We start from the raw sequence: 13219 nt of genomic DNA, 5'->3' as shown, positions 1-13219 counted from the left end.
AACCATGATATCAACTAGCATATCATGGCAGTATTTCTGGGTGAAACATGGAAATGTTTTGCTTGATGTTTTAACCTCCAGGCTTGGATTCACAAGCACCACAGCAAGGCAAAGTCAGACCTTTCATTCCTTTTTTTCCCCCCACACTGTTGTCTTTTTCTCTTCCTGTCATCTCTCTTTCACCTGCATGGAGGTTTTTAAATGCGGTTGCCTTGTTTTCCATCCCACACCCTCCTCCATGTTATACTGTTTCATATCCCGGTGAGTGCTCTGGTTGTCATTCACACACAACACATTTATAAACGCACACGGACATGCTCAGTTCTCTGCCCCCCGCATTATTTCTTCTTGTTTTGTCAGGACCCTGATTTATATATTTTTTTGGAGATTTTTACTAAACTGTCTCTTCCTTCCTATCAGAGGATTTCCCAGCACCGAACTCAATTTAAATTTCCAGGCCTTTGTTTTTTCTTTATTAGCAGGACTGCTTCTGGCATGATGCTGACTGTTACAGACGTGTGTGTGTGTGTGTGTGCGTGCGTGCGTGTGTGTGTATCCATTTCTGCGCGTATTTTGCCGATTATCATCGTTGATGTTGTGACCGTGTTTCTGTTGATTGAGCACTTTCATGGTGATCTTGTCTATATATATAACACTCTCGTGGCACCAATCACCCCCCCAGTATCTGTGGTAAGTGTATCTCTTCCACCTTCACTACTGCTTTGGTGTCTAATCGGACCTTCTTTCTCTGTCCCTCCTTCTTCCTCTTTCATCTCTCCACTCTGGCACCCCATCTCTTTTTGGGTTCAACCCCAAACTAACTCTTATTTTGTATTTTTATTTATTTTTTTACTTGTACTCCTCTTCACCCTTTCTCTTTTATCATTGCATATCCTCTTCTCCTTCTCCTCTCACTCCTCCCCTCCTTGTTTTGCGTGTGCTCCACGTATCCATACCTTTGGTGTATTTGTGCCTCTGTTTGTGTGTGTGTGTCTTCTCTGTGCTCATACAGCAGCGGAGGAAAGGGAAGCAACGTGGCAGTAACCTCAGTGTATGTACCCTGTCTCCTCTGTCTTCTCCCTCCTCCTCTTTCTCTTTATTCAGTCCCCTTCACTCTCAAACTCTTTTAAAATGTAGCTTTTTTTTTGTTTTTGTTTTTCCTTCATTTGCCATGTCTTCATGTTGTGTGTTTTTAATTTTTTAGGCAGGGGGGGCTTCTTAAAATGTATTAAAACAACTGTTTTTAGCATGATATCATATGCAAGTCCACTTTCCAAACTGATCCTACTACCCGTAGCTCCTTCTCTTGTGCACTTAATGCAGAAAGTTTGGATTTGGGCTGAACTCTGCTTGTCCCCTCTCATCATCAACAGTCACACGACTGTCTCCGGGTCTTCTGTGTCTCTGTCTCTCTTTACTCAGCTGCTGCTCCTGTTGCTTTGTTGTCTTATGTCCTCATGCCTGTGTGCTTGTCTTTGATGTTGCTATTCATGGTCTCCGTTTTTGAGTCTTCATTCATGACTGCCTACCTGCATGCTAGGAATGAGAATTTTGTTTAAGTGGGTGTGTGTTTGTGTGAATGTATGTGGTGTGTGGTTAGAGTGTTGGAGGAGGGATTTGGACATGTGTGCGCATGAATGGATATGCTGTTGGGATTCTCAGTGCTACTTCTATGAGGCCAGGTAATCTGCCAACCCCATCATCTGTAATTTAATCTAATTCACAATTACAAAACTTGCTCGGCTCAGCTGCAAAAATGATTTAGCACTGAAGTAACCTGATGTGATTTTCACGCCCAGGTCGGCAACTTGTGGCTCCATAGGCTCTGTCCTGCTGTCCTGCCTCAGATCACGAGGCCTCAGCGCTGTAGAAGAATGTCGTTAGCAGACTCAGGACATCCCCTATGTACATGCATGGTTGCAGGAAAAGCACGCTGAGATAGAGCAGAAACAGAAGCGTTTCGTGCAGGAGTGTGCCGTGTTCAGGGCATTTGTGGGTGGTGAAAATGGAGAAGTGATGAATTTGACCCTTCTATCCCTTTTTTTTTTTTTTCTTTTACAAACCATGTTACAGAAGCATGGAAGGCATGGTCGTTTGCCATCATCCCTTTCCTTGTGCTCCCTTTGATTTTTTTTTTTAATGTAATTTTTTAAATCTTTTGTATCAGGGGTCGGCAATTGTAATAGTCTGCACCCTGCACCAGGTTTGCTTTAGTTATTCACTGGAGGACCAGCATAGTTTACATATGCCTTATACATAAGCATACATGTCGTGTCTCATTTGTCTTTTAATTTTGTTTAAACATAGTTGCACCACCTTTGGGTGGTTAAAACCTTCTATGATCAAGGTCTTGTGTATTTCATTCCGGTGGATTAATGAGAAATGTTTTAATTTTCCTGTTTTGGCCAAACTGATTGTTTACAGGGACTAAATTTGGCCACTGGGTTTTTTGCCGACCCCTGCCTTATAAATTGTGTACAATGTCTGTTTTTGAAGCGGCATGAGTCTATGATTTGGTATAAGTTGTGGGAGGAAGGTGGGTGGAGGGCTTTCATTGAAACAGACCCCAGTTAAACATACCTATATAGATAGGTAGATATATACACCCCTACACATCTCTTGTCCCATTGCTTAAATGAAACACCAACCTGACATTCAAAGGAAAAAAACCTCTCCTTGCATCTCTCTTCCTCCATCCCTTCGTGGTTTCTTTCTCTTCCTCTCTTAGACCATCAATGACAGCAGTCCAATGAAACGCTCCGCCTCCTCGCTTGGCCACAGCAGGTCTGGGTGTGGTCACAGAGACAAAGGTGGGGCAGATGGCTACAACATGGAGCGTGCAATTCCCGAGGAAGGAAGGAGCTCCAGGCACGGACATCGGCGAAAAGACCGGAGCCATCGGGCATCCGAGAGGTCCCTCTGTCGCTACACTGAGGCTGACACAGGTGGGAGAAACTACAAACACACACACATATTTCCACACAATCACATAACTAATGGTTTGACAGATGCTGTTAAAGACATTTGTGCAATCTAGAACTGCTTCCCTTCTAAAACTCTGCAATAAATGAATCACATTTTTTACAACTGAACAAAAACCCCACAAAGGTCATTTTGCTTTGTTTACCCGTTACTTCAAAGCTCTGCTAGAATGTGTCGTGTGAGTGCAGTAATAGTGAACCTCTATAAAAACTCTTGTCATCAGGCCTGGGCACAGATCTAAGCACAACCACTCAGTCTGGTGACCTCACCTCAAAAGACAAGGATCGGGACAGAGATCGTGGCCGGTCCAAAGACCGTAAGCACCACCACCATCATCACCATCACCATGGCTCTGTGGACAAGGAGCGCTATGTAGCAGAACGAGGGGGCGAGTACGGACACAGGCACTCTCGTGACCGTGACAGGGAGAGAGAACGGGACCGGCGCTGGTCGCGATCACCCAGCGAGGGTCGCGATTGCGTGACACACAGACAGGTGGGCTTCTGGGTTACTGAGTGCATGTGATGTCTAGGTTGTAAACGATTTTGCTTTTTAATGAAAAGAAAAACAGAAGAAAAAAAAAAAAGTGGTCAAAACACAGAATGGTCTAATTCAGGGGCCTCTAATTTGATGGTATTTAACTGGTGGACTATCAGCCAGAAAAAGCCCCTGTAGCCTTCTCTCACTGTAGCCAAACACGGTGCTGTAATGCTACATTAGGTGTAGCCTTTTGATGTGTTTCAAATGTTCCTCTGATGGTAGCCTGTGTAAAAAAAGATGACTGTAGCATGAAATTACCCGCTAGTTTGTCAACCACTGTTTTGAAGGCTTGTCTTGGTTTTTTGAAACCACGTCACAGTGAAGACTCTGCACTATCCTGTGTTAACGGCTTCTCAATTACACTAGTGCACAAGCATATTCATATATTAAAGTTAAAATCATTGTTTAACAAATAAGACTTGAATGTAACTATTGAGCCATAAACTGATTAGAAAAAAGTATATTATAGTATATGTATGTGAGAAACGGGGTCATTTTCTCAGGCTGCATACAGCCAGGAGGGTTGCCCCCTGCTGGCCATTAGAAAGAATGCATGTTTAATGCACTTAAGCGCAAGCCTCAGACCCAGTCCACCTGTAATATAATGTCTGCTGCCCTCAGATTAGAGGCCATGTTTTGTCATTGACAATGTGCTAATAATGACAGATAGCATGTGTATCTTTACGTATATTTGCACATATATTTATGTTTCACTATATCCACATAAACATGCATTATTGTGGGTGTAATAATGCAAAAACAAGTAAAAATGTGTGCTACCAAACCACCAATGATCAAACAAATATGCATAAAAATGTATATTTGAATATCTTACTGCTGTTCCCAGTTGCCCTGTCTAAATGTTCTGTCATACCCTCCCCAATATGTTTCCTTATGACATTTTTTGCCAAGCATATTGTCCACATTTTAGATCTAAGTTACCTTTGTTCATAAATTTTGGTAATGCACATTATTCAGCCAAATGCACCGATTTTATGGTCTAGCTTAATAATTACTATAAAGTAAGGACAGATCTTTTGAATTTGTGTTATAAGAACTTGACATGGTGCAGAAATGCCATGCAGCTCCCTCTGAATAATTTGAACCCAAACACATTTTTTGTATGTTTAGTTGCCATATTTACCCTGTACTGTATTTGTTATCCTGGAAATCAACCCTTTACCCTTCTTTTCTCCTGTCGTCTTTTGTTTTCTTTCCTCTGCGTAACATGTTGCTTTTTTATGTATGGTGCTGTTTGGAATCTCATCTTTTTTATCCACATCATCTGCTCTGCTCCTATTTAATGCCTTTCTTTTCTGCCACTCTTTTATGGATGGTGCTTTTATTCTTATTGTTGCTGTGGATCTTTTTCTGGTCTTTTCTTGCTTTTCTATCTGGCCTCTCTGTCTGGCATTCTTTCCTTCGCTCTCTGTTGGCTTCATGCTAAATCTTTACCATCCTCTACTTTATTCTACATGTTTTGTCGTTGAATTTGTGGTTCGTTCTTTTTATTTGCTTTATTTCACTTTTTGTGTAGGGCAGTAGTTCAGTCAGCGGAAGTCCTGTCCCCTCAACCTCGGGGACCAGTACACCACGGCGGGGCCGTCGGCAGTTGCCTCAGACCCCTGCAACACCCCGGCCCCATGTTACGTACTCCCCTGTAGTCCGTAAGGCCATGCCCACACCTCCTGGGGTGGCGCAGGGCAGACCCACAGCCCCAGCTCCAGCCCCTCGCCGCTTTTCTCCAGAACCTCCCCAAGGCCAGGGTCCTCCCCCAGCTGGCCTCCAGCTTGCCCACCATGGCACACCCCGCCATCAGCCCCCTCCTCGCTGGGGAGACACAGGTGGAGGAGGGGGCTCCATGGAAGGGGATAGCTGTTTCTACAACCAGGACTACCAGGACTATGATCCTCACCATGAACCACCTGCCTATGAGCCAAGCCCCATGCAGGGGGGCAACCCCCACCCTCATGCCCTGGCCAACCACCCACTGCCACTTCCCACACAACCACAGCCACACAACCCCCATCCCCTACCTCCACCGCAGCCACACCCAGTCAACAACCCCCACCCACAGCCCAGCCGAACGTCGCCTAGAACTGTTCACCATGCGCCTCCTCCCACCACGGCTCTGACTGGGCCTGTGCAGGCCCAAGTTCAGTCTGCTGCCCAGCGCCGGCTACCCAACGGCTACCGATCTTCATCGCCTTCCACACATCTACACGGACCCCCACATACTGGGCCTCACAAGGTCCCTCCTCCAGCTGGGCACCCAAGGGGTCCTCGCAAAGGCCTACATGAACCCTACAGTGAGACGGAGGATGACGATTGGTGCTAGCCTCTGGGGTTGGGGGTGGGGCTTAACAAGGAAAAATAATTTAAATAGCGAAAGAAGATGAGCCAGAGCACTGACTGCCAAGGGAAAAAATATGACTTTTCTTTCTTGTCTGTTCAGTTTTTTTCCTCTCCTCCACTGCTGTCTCTGGGACGGTGAGCTAGATGAAACAACAGGTATCACGATGGAGGGATGGAACAAGAATGCCGAGGCAGAATCTGGAGAGAAAAAAGGTGACACGAGAAGGTAACAAAACACCTTCGTGTTCTGCTCGCATTGTTGTTGATCATTTCTTGATGCCAAATGAGACCAAACTACAGGCAGGAGGAGTGACAGACACTAGTCTCTGTGTCTTAAATTTTGCCTCTAGCAACAAGCTATAGCCACTTACAAGATGTCAAGAGTTGCAACTCGACAAAAGATACTTTACAGTCAGAGACAAAAATGAGCGACCTCTTTTTTTCCTTGTTGTTGTTGTTGTTGTTGTTTTTTTTTTGCTTCTCTAAGCTAACTTCTGTTAAGTTAGCTGCAAAAAAAGATTTAAAACCAACCCTCCCAGCCACCAGTTGAATATTGATGAGTTTTATCATCTGTGTTTTTAAATACAAATAAACCTGACACAGAGCCCTCCACCTGTAAGAGGTGAGTGGGCCAAGTGGGTGGGAGAGTTGGGGATTGTTGCACGGGGGGGTGGGGTGGGGGGGGTCGACGAGTCCTTCCGTGGACATCTACAGGACGGGGATGGGTGTGTTGGGGATGTTTACCCCAGTTACTGGAGAGCACACTCCTCCCAGAAACAATTTAACCAACCTCAACCTATGAGAAAAAAAAAAAAAAACACATGTGGAGGATGGGTTTCAGAAACAGAGAAACAAACTGTTTTCTGCAGTATTTCTTCTATTCCTGCAGCTGCTTCTTCTTCCTCCTTCCCTTCTACTTCTTCAAAACATTGAAGCTTGAATCTTCTGTTGCACCCCACACGGCTTCGTTTTGTAGACTTGCGGAGTTGTACACCCTATGGAATCCTGCATGAATGATACAAAAGAATACTAATAATAGCAACACTGAGAATCTACTGTCTGTGGAGGGAAATGTTCTTCGGTCCTTTTTGTTGTGGTCTGCAGGGTTTCTCTCTCTCTCTCTTTTTTTTTTATTAAAAGTGCTTTCTGTTTCTCTCTCTCTCCTCTGAATGACATTCCTCTCTCTGTACCTTCACATATACTAAAAACTGTCAGAAAGCTATAGGGAGATTGGATAGTTACTGTATGTATACCTAGAGGGAACAAAATGATAATTTTTTGCTTGCTTGTCTATTGTCTATTCCGTGCCAAATGCCTGCCACTGATAGAGCTGGAATTGCACTTATTTTTGTGGAAGTAACTTTTTTTTTTTTTGTAATTAAGTCTAAAAACTGGTTTCATGGGAAGCAGGGTATAAACATGGATATGGTAAATATGTATGACAAATCAGTAACATCTCAAAGTCTTCCAGGGTGTGGGGTTAACACAGAGGCAGCAGAAAGAGACCAATAGAAATGTGCAGAAAGGAGAGAAACTCTTCATCTTTGTTTTCTTTGTTACTGAACTATAATAAGGGATAAACTTATACCGTAATTTATAATGATCACAATGATCGCGAGGACGAGACAAGCTCACCATATTTAGTCTTGTGTTTTGTTCTGTGTGTTTGTTTTATTTTGAACTCAGATAATCTTTTTTTCCTACCCTGGGGTGGAGCTGGAACACACCACTACACTGTGGGAGAATGAGTTATCAGGATGATCTCATATTATCAGTCTTCTTCAAAGTTATCAACTATTTGGAAATTTTGAAAATGTATCAAACGTCCCATTGGCAGTGCATACTAAGTTTCTGTATATAAATGGATGAGTCCGCTCACAACCACTCGTGACCTTCAGGTGGCGCTGTGTGACAGTGTCCTGCTCCAGTCACTTCTGACTCAAAGTTGTTAGACAGTCAGTGCACCGAAAGTACAGTTTAGCTCATTCTCTCACTAGTAGGCCGCCTTATCTGTGTACACCGTGTGTAAACACAGGTGACTGAGTCGTATTGTAGCAGATGGGCTGGAGAAAGGATGCCTGGGCCTTGTTACAGTCCCAGATATCACCTGCGTCCTGTGCGTATCACTCTTGTATAAGTTTTAGTTCTCTCTGTGTGCCTCAAACTAACACTTTTCACTAACACACACCACCGTCAGACCCAACATTATTGTTATTTTTTTAAGTTTCTCTTTTATAATTCTTTTACTTGACCCACATCTTACCTGGAGGCCTATCACACGTTGACCAGAGAATGCATTAAAAAAAAAAAAAAAAAATAGAAATGGAACAAAAAAAAAAATACACACTGCCTATTAGTGTCTTTCCAGCCTCAGTGGAATGTCACAAGTATTTCTCACATCACTACACGTAAAATCCGAAAGCACACTAAGGTATGTAGCTCCTGGTTGTGGTGTGTGTCAGTGGGTTTTTACGTGTCTGTATGCACACGGGTGAATGGTTTTCTGATAAAAATGTTTTGTTTTTGTGCTCGCTTTTTTAAAAATTTGTTGTTTTTTTTTTTCCAGAACTCTTCTTAAAATTTTAAGACGTTTCAGTTGAATCATTGTAACGACCTTCAACTCTGCGTTTGTGTGTGCACACGTGTGTGTATGTGTGAGCGTGTATGTGAAGTCAGTAACCCCCCCCCAATCCCTACCGAATGGAACATGCAAAGCCCCCCAAATGTTCACCCTCCATCTTTGTGTATATGCTGCAGTAAAATCCACTAACACGCTGATTAACCACACAAAGTCTTCAAAAAGCAATGTAAAGTCACTACTGGGAGAAAAAAAAAATTTAAAAACTTTTTTTTGTTTTTTTTAATTACAAAAGATTTAAAAAAAAAAAAAAAAAAAAAGAAAAAATATCTAGTTCCAGAAATGCATGTGCTATGTGCATGCCACACCGTGGGTTAAAAAGTCATCTTCAGGACATAAAAGAAAAAGATTAATTAATTCAGAGGAATTAAAAAAAAAAGTGATATATAAATAGATAGATGTTTTTAAAAAGCAATGTTTCCTTTTTTTTCCTTCTATTTTTGAAAACAAAAAATGGTTAAAAAATTACCAAAAAAAAAAGTATAAAGAGTAAAAACACAAAAGAGACTTTGGTGAGATCAAAGTCTTGTTTGTTTTCTTCTGTTAACATGGGGTTGAGGCACAACACAACCATGTTCAGGACACCACGAAAAAAAAAAAGAACTGTTTTTAATTTATCAAAAAAATTAATAAAAAAGAAAGAAAAGAAAGTGCAGTTCAGGCGATGGTGTATTCTTCCTTATACTTTGTGTTGGGGAGGGTCAAGGGATGGAGCTGTTGATGTACTTGTTACAACTGGCTGATGGACCTTTGATCTCTCACTCACTCTCTCTACTCTCTCTCTCTCTCTCTCTCTCTCTCTACTCTCTCTCTCTCTCTCTCTCTCTCTCTCTACTCTCTCTCTCTCTCTACTCTCTCTCACACTCTCCCCTGTCACACTCTCAACCAGTCTCACCGCTATTTCTACCAGTGCATTTTGTAATTCCAAACAGAAACTCTTCCTAAAGAATAAAATCCAGAGAGAATGCATACTTGCTTTGCGTCATTTCTTGCTTGCATGGTTGCTTTAAGTCTTTTGCAACCTTGAGTATGCGCGTGGATGTGTATCACTGATATTCTGGCTGAAGTGTGTGAAGTGCAAGGTTTCTCAGGACATTTCTATTGCCTGTCAGTCAAAGAAAGAATTGCTCCGTAGCAGTTCTGTGAAAGTGACCAATAAACTTTAAAAATGCATTGGCCAAAATACTTGCATGCAGTATTATCACCTTAAAAACAACTGGCTTAATGTTCCTGGAGAAAGTTATCTGGAGCCATGGTAAAAATAAGCAGAAAATTAACTTTATTTTTCCTCTGTTTTGGCTTTTTATCTCCTTAAATAAACACACTCACTGAATTAGGTACACCTCTTCAACTGCTCAGTAATGGAAATATCTAATCATCTTGCCTTGTATCATGCTGATGGTGGTGTAATGCTGTGGGGGATTTTTTCCTGGCATGCTTTGGGCCCCTTAGTGCCAACTGAGCATTGTTTAAACACCACAGCCTACCTGATTATTGTTGCTGACCGTCTCTTTATGACCACAGTGCACCCATCTTCTGATGGCTGCTTCCAGCAGGATAATGCACATTGTCACAAAGCTCAAATGATCTCAACCTGTTGTCTTAAACATGACAATGAGTTCACTGTACATAAATGGCCTCCACAGTCAACAGATCTCAATCCAATAGATCACCTTTGAAATGTGGTGGAGCGGGATATTCACATCATGGATGTGCAGCCAAAATATCTGCAGCAACTGCATGATGCTATCATGTCAATATGGACCAAAATCTGTGAAGAAGTTGTCCAGCACCTTGTTCAATATATACCAACAAGAATAAAGACAGCTCTTAAGGCAAAAAAGAATATATTGTGAAATAAAAACTACGACTATTGTTTTTTCATTTAAATTACCAAAGAAAAAGATTAACAGAGAAAAAGTGAGGTATTCATGGACATGAAGAAAGTAGACAGGAGTACTGGGAGGCTAGGAACATGGCAAAGACATAGGAAGCAAAGGAAAAGGCTTATAATGAGTTGTATGTGAGGCTGGACCTAAGGAAGGAGAAAAAGACATAACTGGCTAGACAGAGAGATTGAGCTGGAAAGGATCCGCAGCAGGTTAGAGTGATTAAGGACAGAATTGAAAATGAAGAAAGTGTGTTGAGAAGATGGAAAAAGTACTTTCGGGTTGGGGTGGGATTACATCAGGGACTGAGTCTGAACCCCTTCTTGTTTGCAGTGGTGATAGATTAATAGATAAGGTGAGGCAGGAGTCTCTGTGGGCAATGACGGTTGCAGATGACACTAGTGAGAGTAGGGAGTGGGTGGAAGAGAGTCTGGAGAGGTTGAGCTATTCTCTGGAGAGAAAAGGGATGAAAATTAGCAGAAGCAAGTCAGAATACATGAGTGTGGATGAGAGGGAGACAGGTGGAATGGTGAACATTCAAGGAGTAGAGGTAGTGAAGTTTAAATACCTGGGGTCAACCATCCAAATCAATGGACAGTGCACAAGAGAAGTGAAGAGGAGAGTGCAGGCAGGGTGGAGAGTGTTGAAATGAGTGTCAGGGGTGATTTGTGGCAGAAGGGTAGCAGCAAGAGTGAAAGGAAAGGTTTACAAGATGGTAGTGAGACCTGCTGTAGTGTATGGTTTGGAGAGAAATGCCCCAACAAAAAGACAGGAGTCTGCCGAGTTGAAGATGCTCAGATTTTCATTGGGAGTGACCAAAATAGACAAAATTAGAAATGACTATATCAGAGGGATGGCTCAGGTTGAGGGTTATGGAGACAAAGTTAGAGAGGCAAGACTGAAATGGTTTGGACATGTGCAGAGGAGGGAGAGTGGAGTTATTGGACAAAGGGCATTAAATATGGAGCTGCCAGGAAGAAAAGAGAAAGACTACAGAGAAGATTCATGAATGTAACAAAGGACATGCAGAGGGTTGGTGTAACAAAAGAAGATGTTAGGGATAGTGCAAGATGGAGGCAGATGATCCACTGTGGCAACCCCTAAAGAGAGCAGCTGAAAGAAGAAAATTTAAATTACCAAAGCATTTGTATCTATGATGCATTGTAAAGAGTTCCTGAATTAGAAGAAATCACCTTACTAGCACGAGTAGGAGGAATGAGGCAGATGCATTAGACGGTGTTAGAAGTTCACTCTGCTGCTGTTCATATATGAAAAGTACATGTCAGCAGATAGAGTGCTCCTAAAGGCATAAACCTATGATCTTTGGTTTACCTGTTGGCCACCACACCACAGCTAGGGTCCTAGTTGTCTTTTAAGTCAGTTTAATGCAATGACATACAGTAGTGACTGCGTCTACAGTCTACTGAAGAAAGCATTGCAACATAAAAAAAAAAAGTCATATGAATTGATTTTCTTGTGGTGCTGCTTCAAATTAAAAGCATTCAACTGGCGAAACACTTTAATTATACATTTCGACTTTAATTATGAAGCAGCCACAGGAAACGCAGTGGGTTTGTCAGTGAGCCTGCTATCCTTTTGTAGACTGCTTTGAACTGTTTGCACCCTGCGTGCTGCCTAAAATCGGATCACAGCTGCTCGCAGAACACCAGCACTAAAATCTGTCAGGCCGTGTAGTGTTAGTTAGCTGTCACATATTCAGGAACACGTGTTTTGTTTTTATATATTCACCTAATGTGATTCTGTGGTGAAAACTCAGTGGCGTAAAGCCTTCAGATCCCTGTCAGCTACGATATTCTCAGTAATCACAATAATCACTCCAGTCCTTGTAGAAATGACCTTGGAATCGCTGGTATTTGGATCAAACAGGCCTGTTCCAGTGTGCTACACTGTGTTGAGGTTCGCTGACACATCTGTCTGAAAAGGCTCAGTCAGCTCATTCAGCTTCCTCATTTTAACACAGCAATCAGATCTAGTTTAGCTGAAGATGCCAGCAAAGCAAGAGTCTTTAGAGTTGCAGGGAGGGGGGAGTTGTATGCAGGCTGGTCACTGATGGCAAACAGTCATTTGACATATATCACCTGAGCTGCTCTGTTTGGTCTAATTGGAATTTTTTTTTTCTTTCTATTTTTGTATCTGTAAGTTGCTTTATGCTTTGGTATGCACAAAACGTGAGTTTGTCAGCATATTGATTCCAAATGAACTTGTGTATGGAAGACAGATGAGTGGGGGTGGGGTGAAAAAAAAAAGCTGTCTGTACTGGAATAACCACACGCATGCACTTAGAAGTTTCATGTGTCTGACGTGTGTATTTTCACAGGCATGTAAAGACAGTTCCGACCACTCCCCCAGGCCGGACTGTGCTCCGGTTGCAGCCGGAAGAATAAGCTGCACAGTTGAGGCCCCATGAAGCCCACACAGGCACCCCCCCCCCCCCCCCCCCCCCAAAAAAAAAAAATTCCTGCTTCTGTTTTTCCTGGCTTAACCCCCTTCCCCCAACACAAACACAGCCACTGTGAATCCCTGTTGTACTTGCTTCATGGTGTGAATATTGGAGTTTAAAAACATGACAAACTTGCAGCCTACTTTGCAAGTTATTTGCAAGTTTAAACTTTTAAATTTACTTTAAAAAAAAAATCTGGAAGTTTAGTTTGAATCAGAATTACAAATCAATGAATTTGTTTTAAGTATTTGCAGAATTGCTGCAACACTCAAATAATAACAGAGTCGAGCGCTTTCTCTACATATGCAGATTAATGCACACAGAATGGATGTAAACAAACAGCAGCATACTTCT

At 42.4% G+C, this 13219-nt stretch overlaps 1 protein-coding gene across 1 annotated transcript in view; it reads left to right on the top strand.

Moving 5' to 3' along the window:
* The window catches only part of cacna1aa (calcium channel, voltage-dependent, P/Q type, alpha 1A subunit, a), a 67102-nt gene extending 60599 nt beyond the window's left edge, over nucleotides 1-6503 (top strand). The window contains exons 47-49 of the mRNA XM_030735635.1: nucleotides 2729-2945; nucleotides 3206-3477; nucleotides 5060-6503. Coding sequence (XP_030591495.1) covers nucleotides 2729-2945; nucleotides 3206-3477; nucleotides 5060-5860 — 1290 coding nt within the window. The 3' untranslated portion in view covers nucleotides 5861-6503. The remainder of the gene's footprint in view (nucleotides 1-2728; nucleotides 2946-3205; nucleotides 3478-5059) is intronic.
* Nucleotides 6504-13219: the final 6716 nt, after the last annotated feature.

Source organism: Archocentrus centrarchus, chromosome 8, assembly GCF_007364275.1.
Source record: "Archocentrus centrarchus isolate MPI-CPG fArcCen1 chromosome 8, fArcCen1, whole genome shotgun sequence".
Taxonomy (NCBI): Eukaryota; Metazoa; Chordata; class Actinopteri; order Cichliformes; family Cichlidae; genus Archocentrus; species Archocentrus centrarchus.
This window is presented reverse-complemented; position numbering and strand designations above follow the sequence as displayed.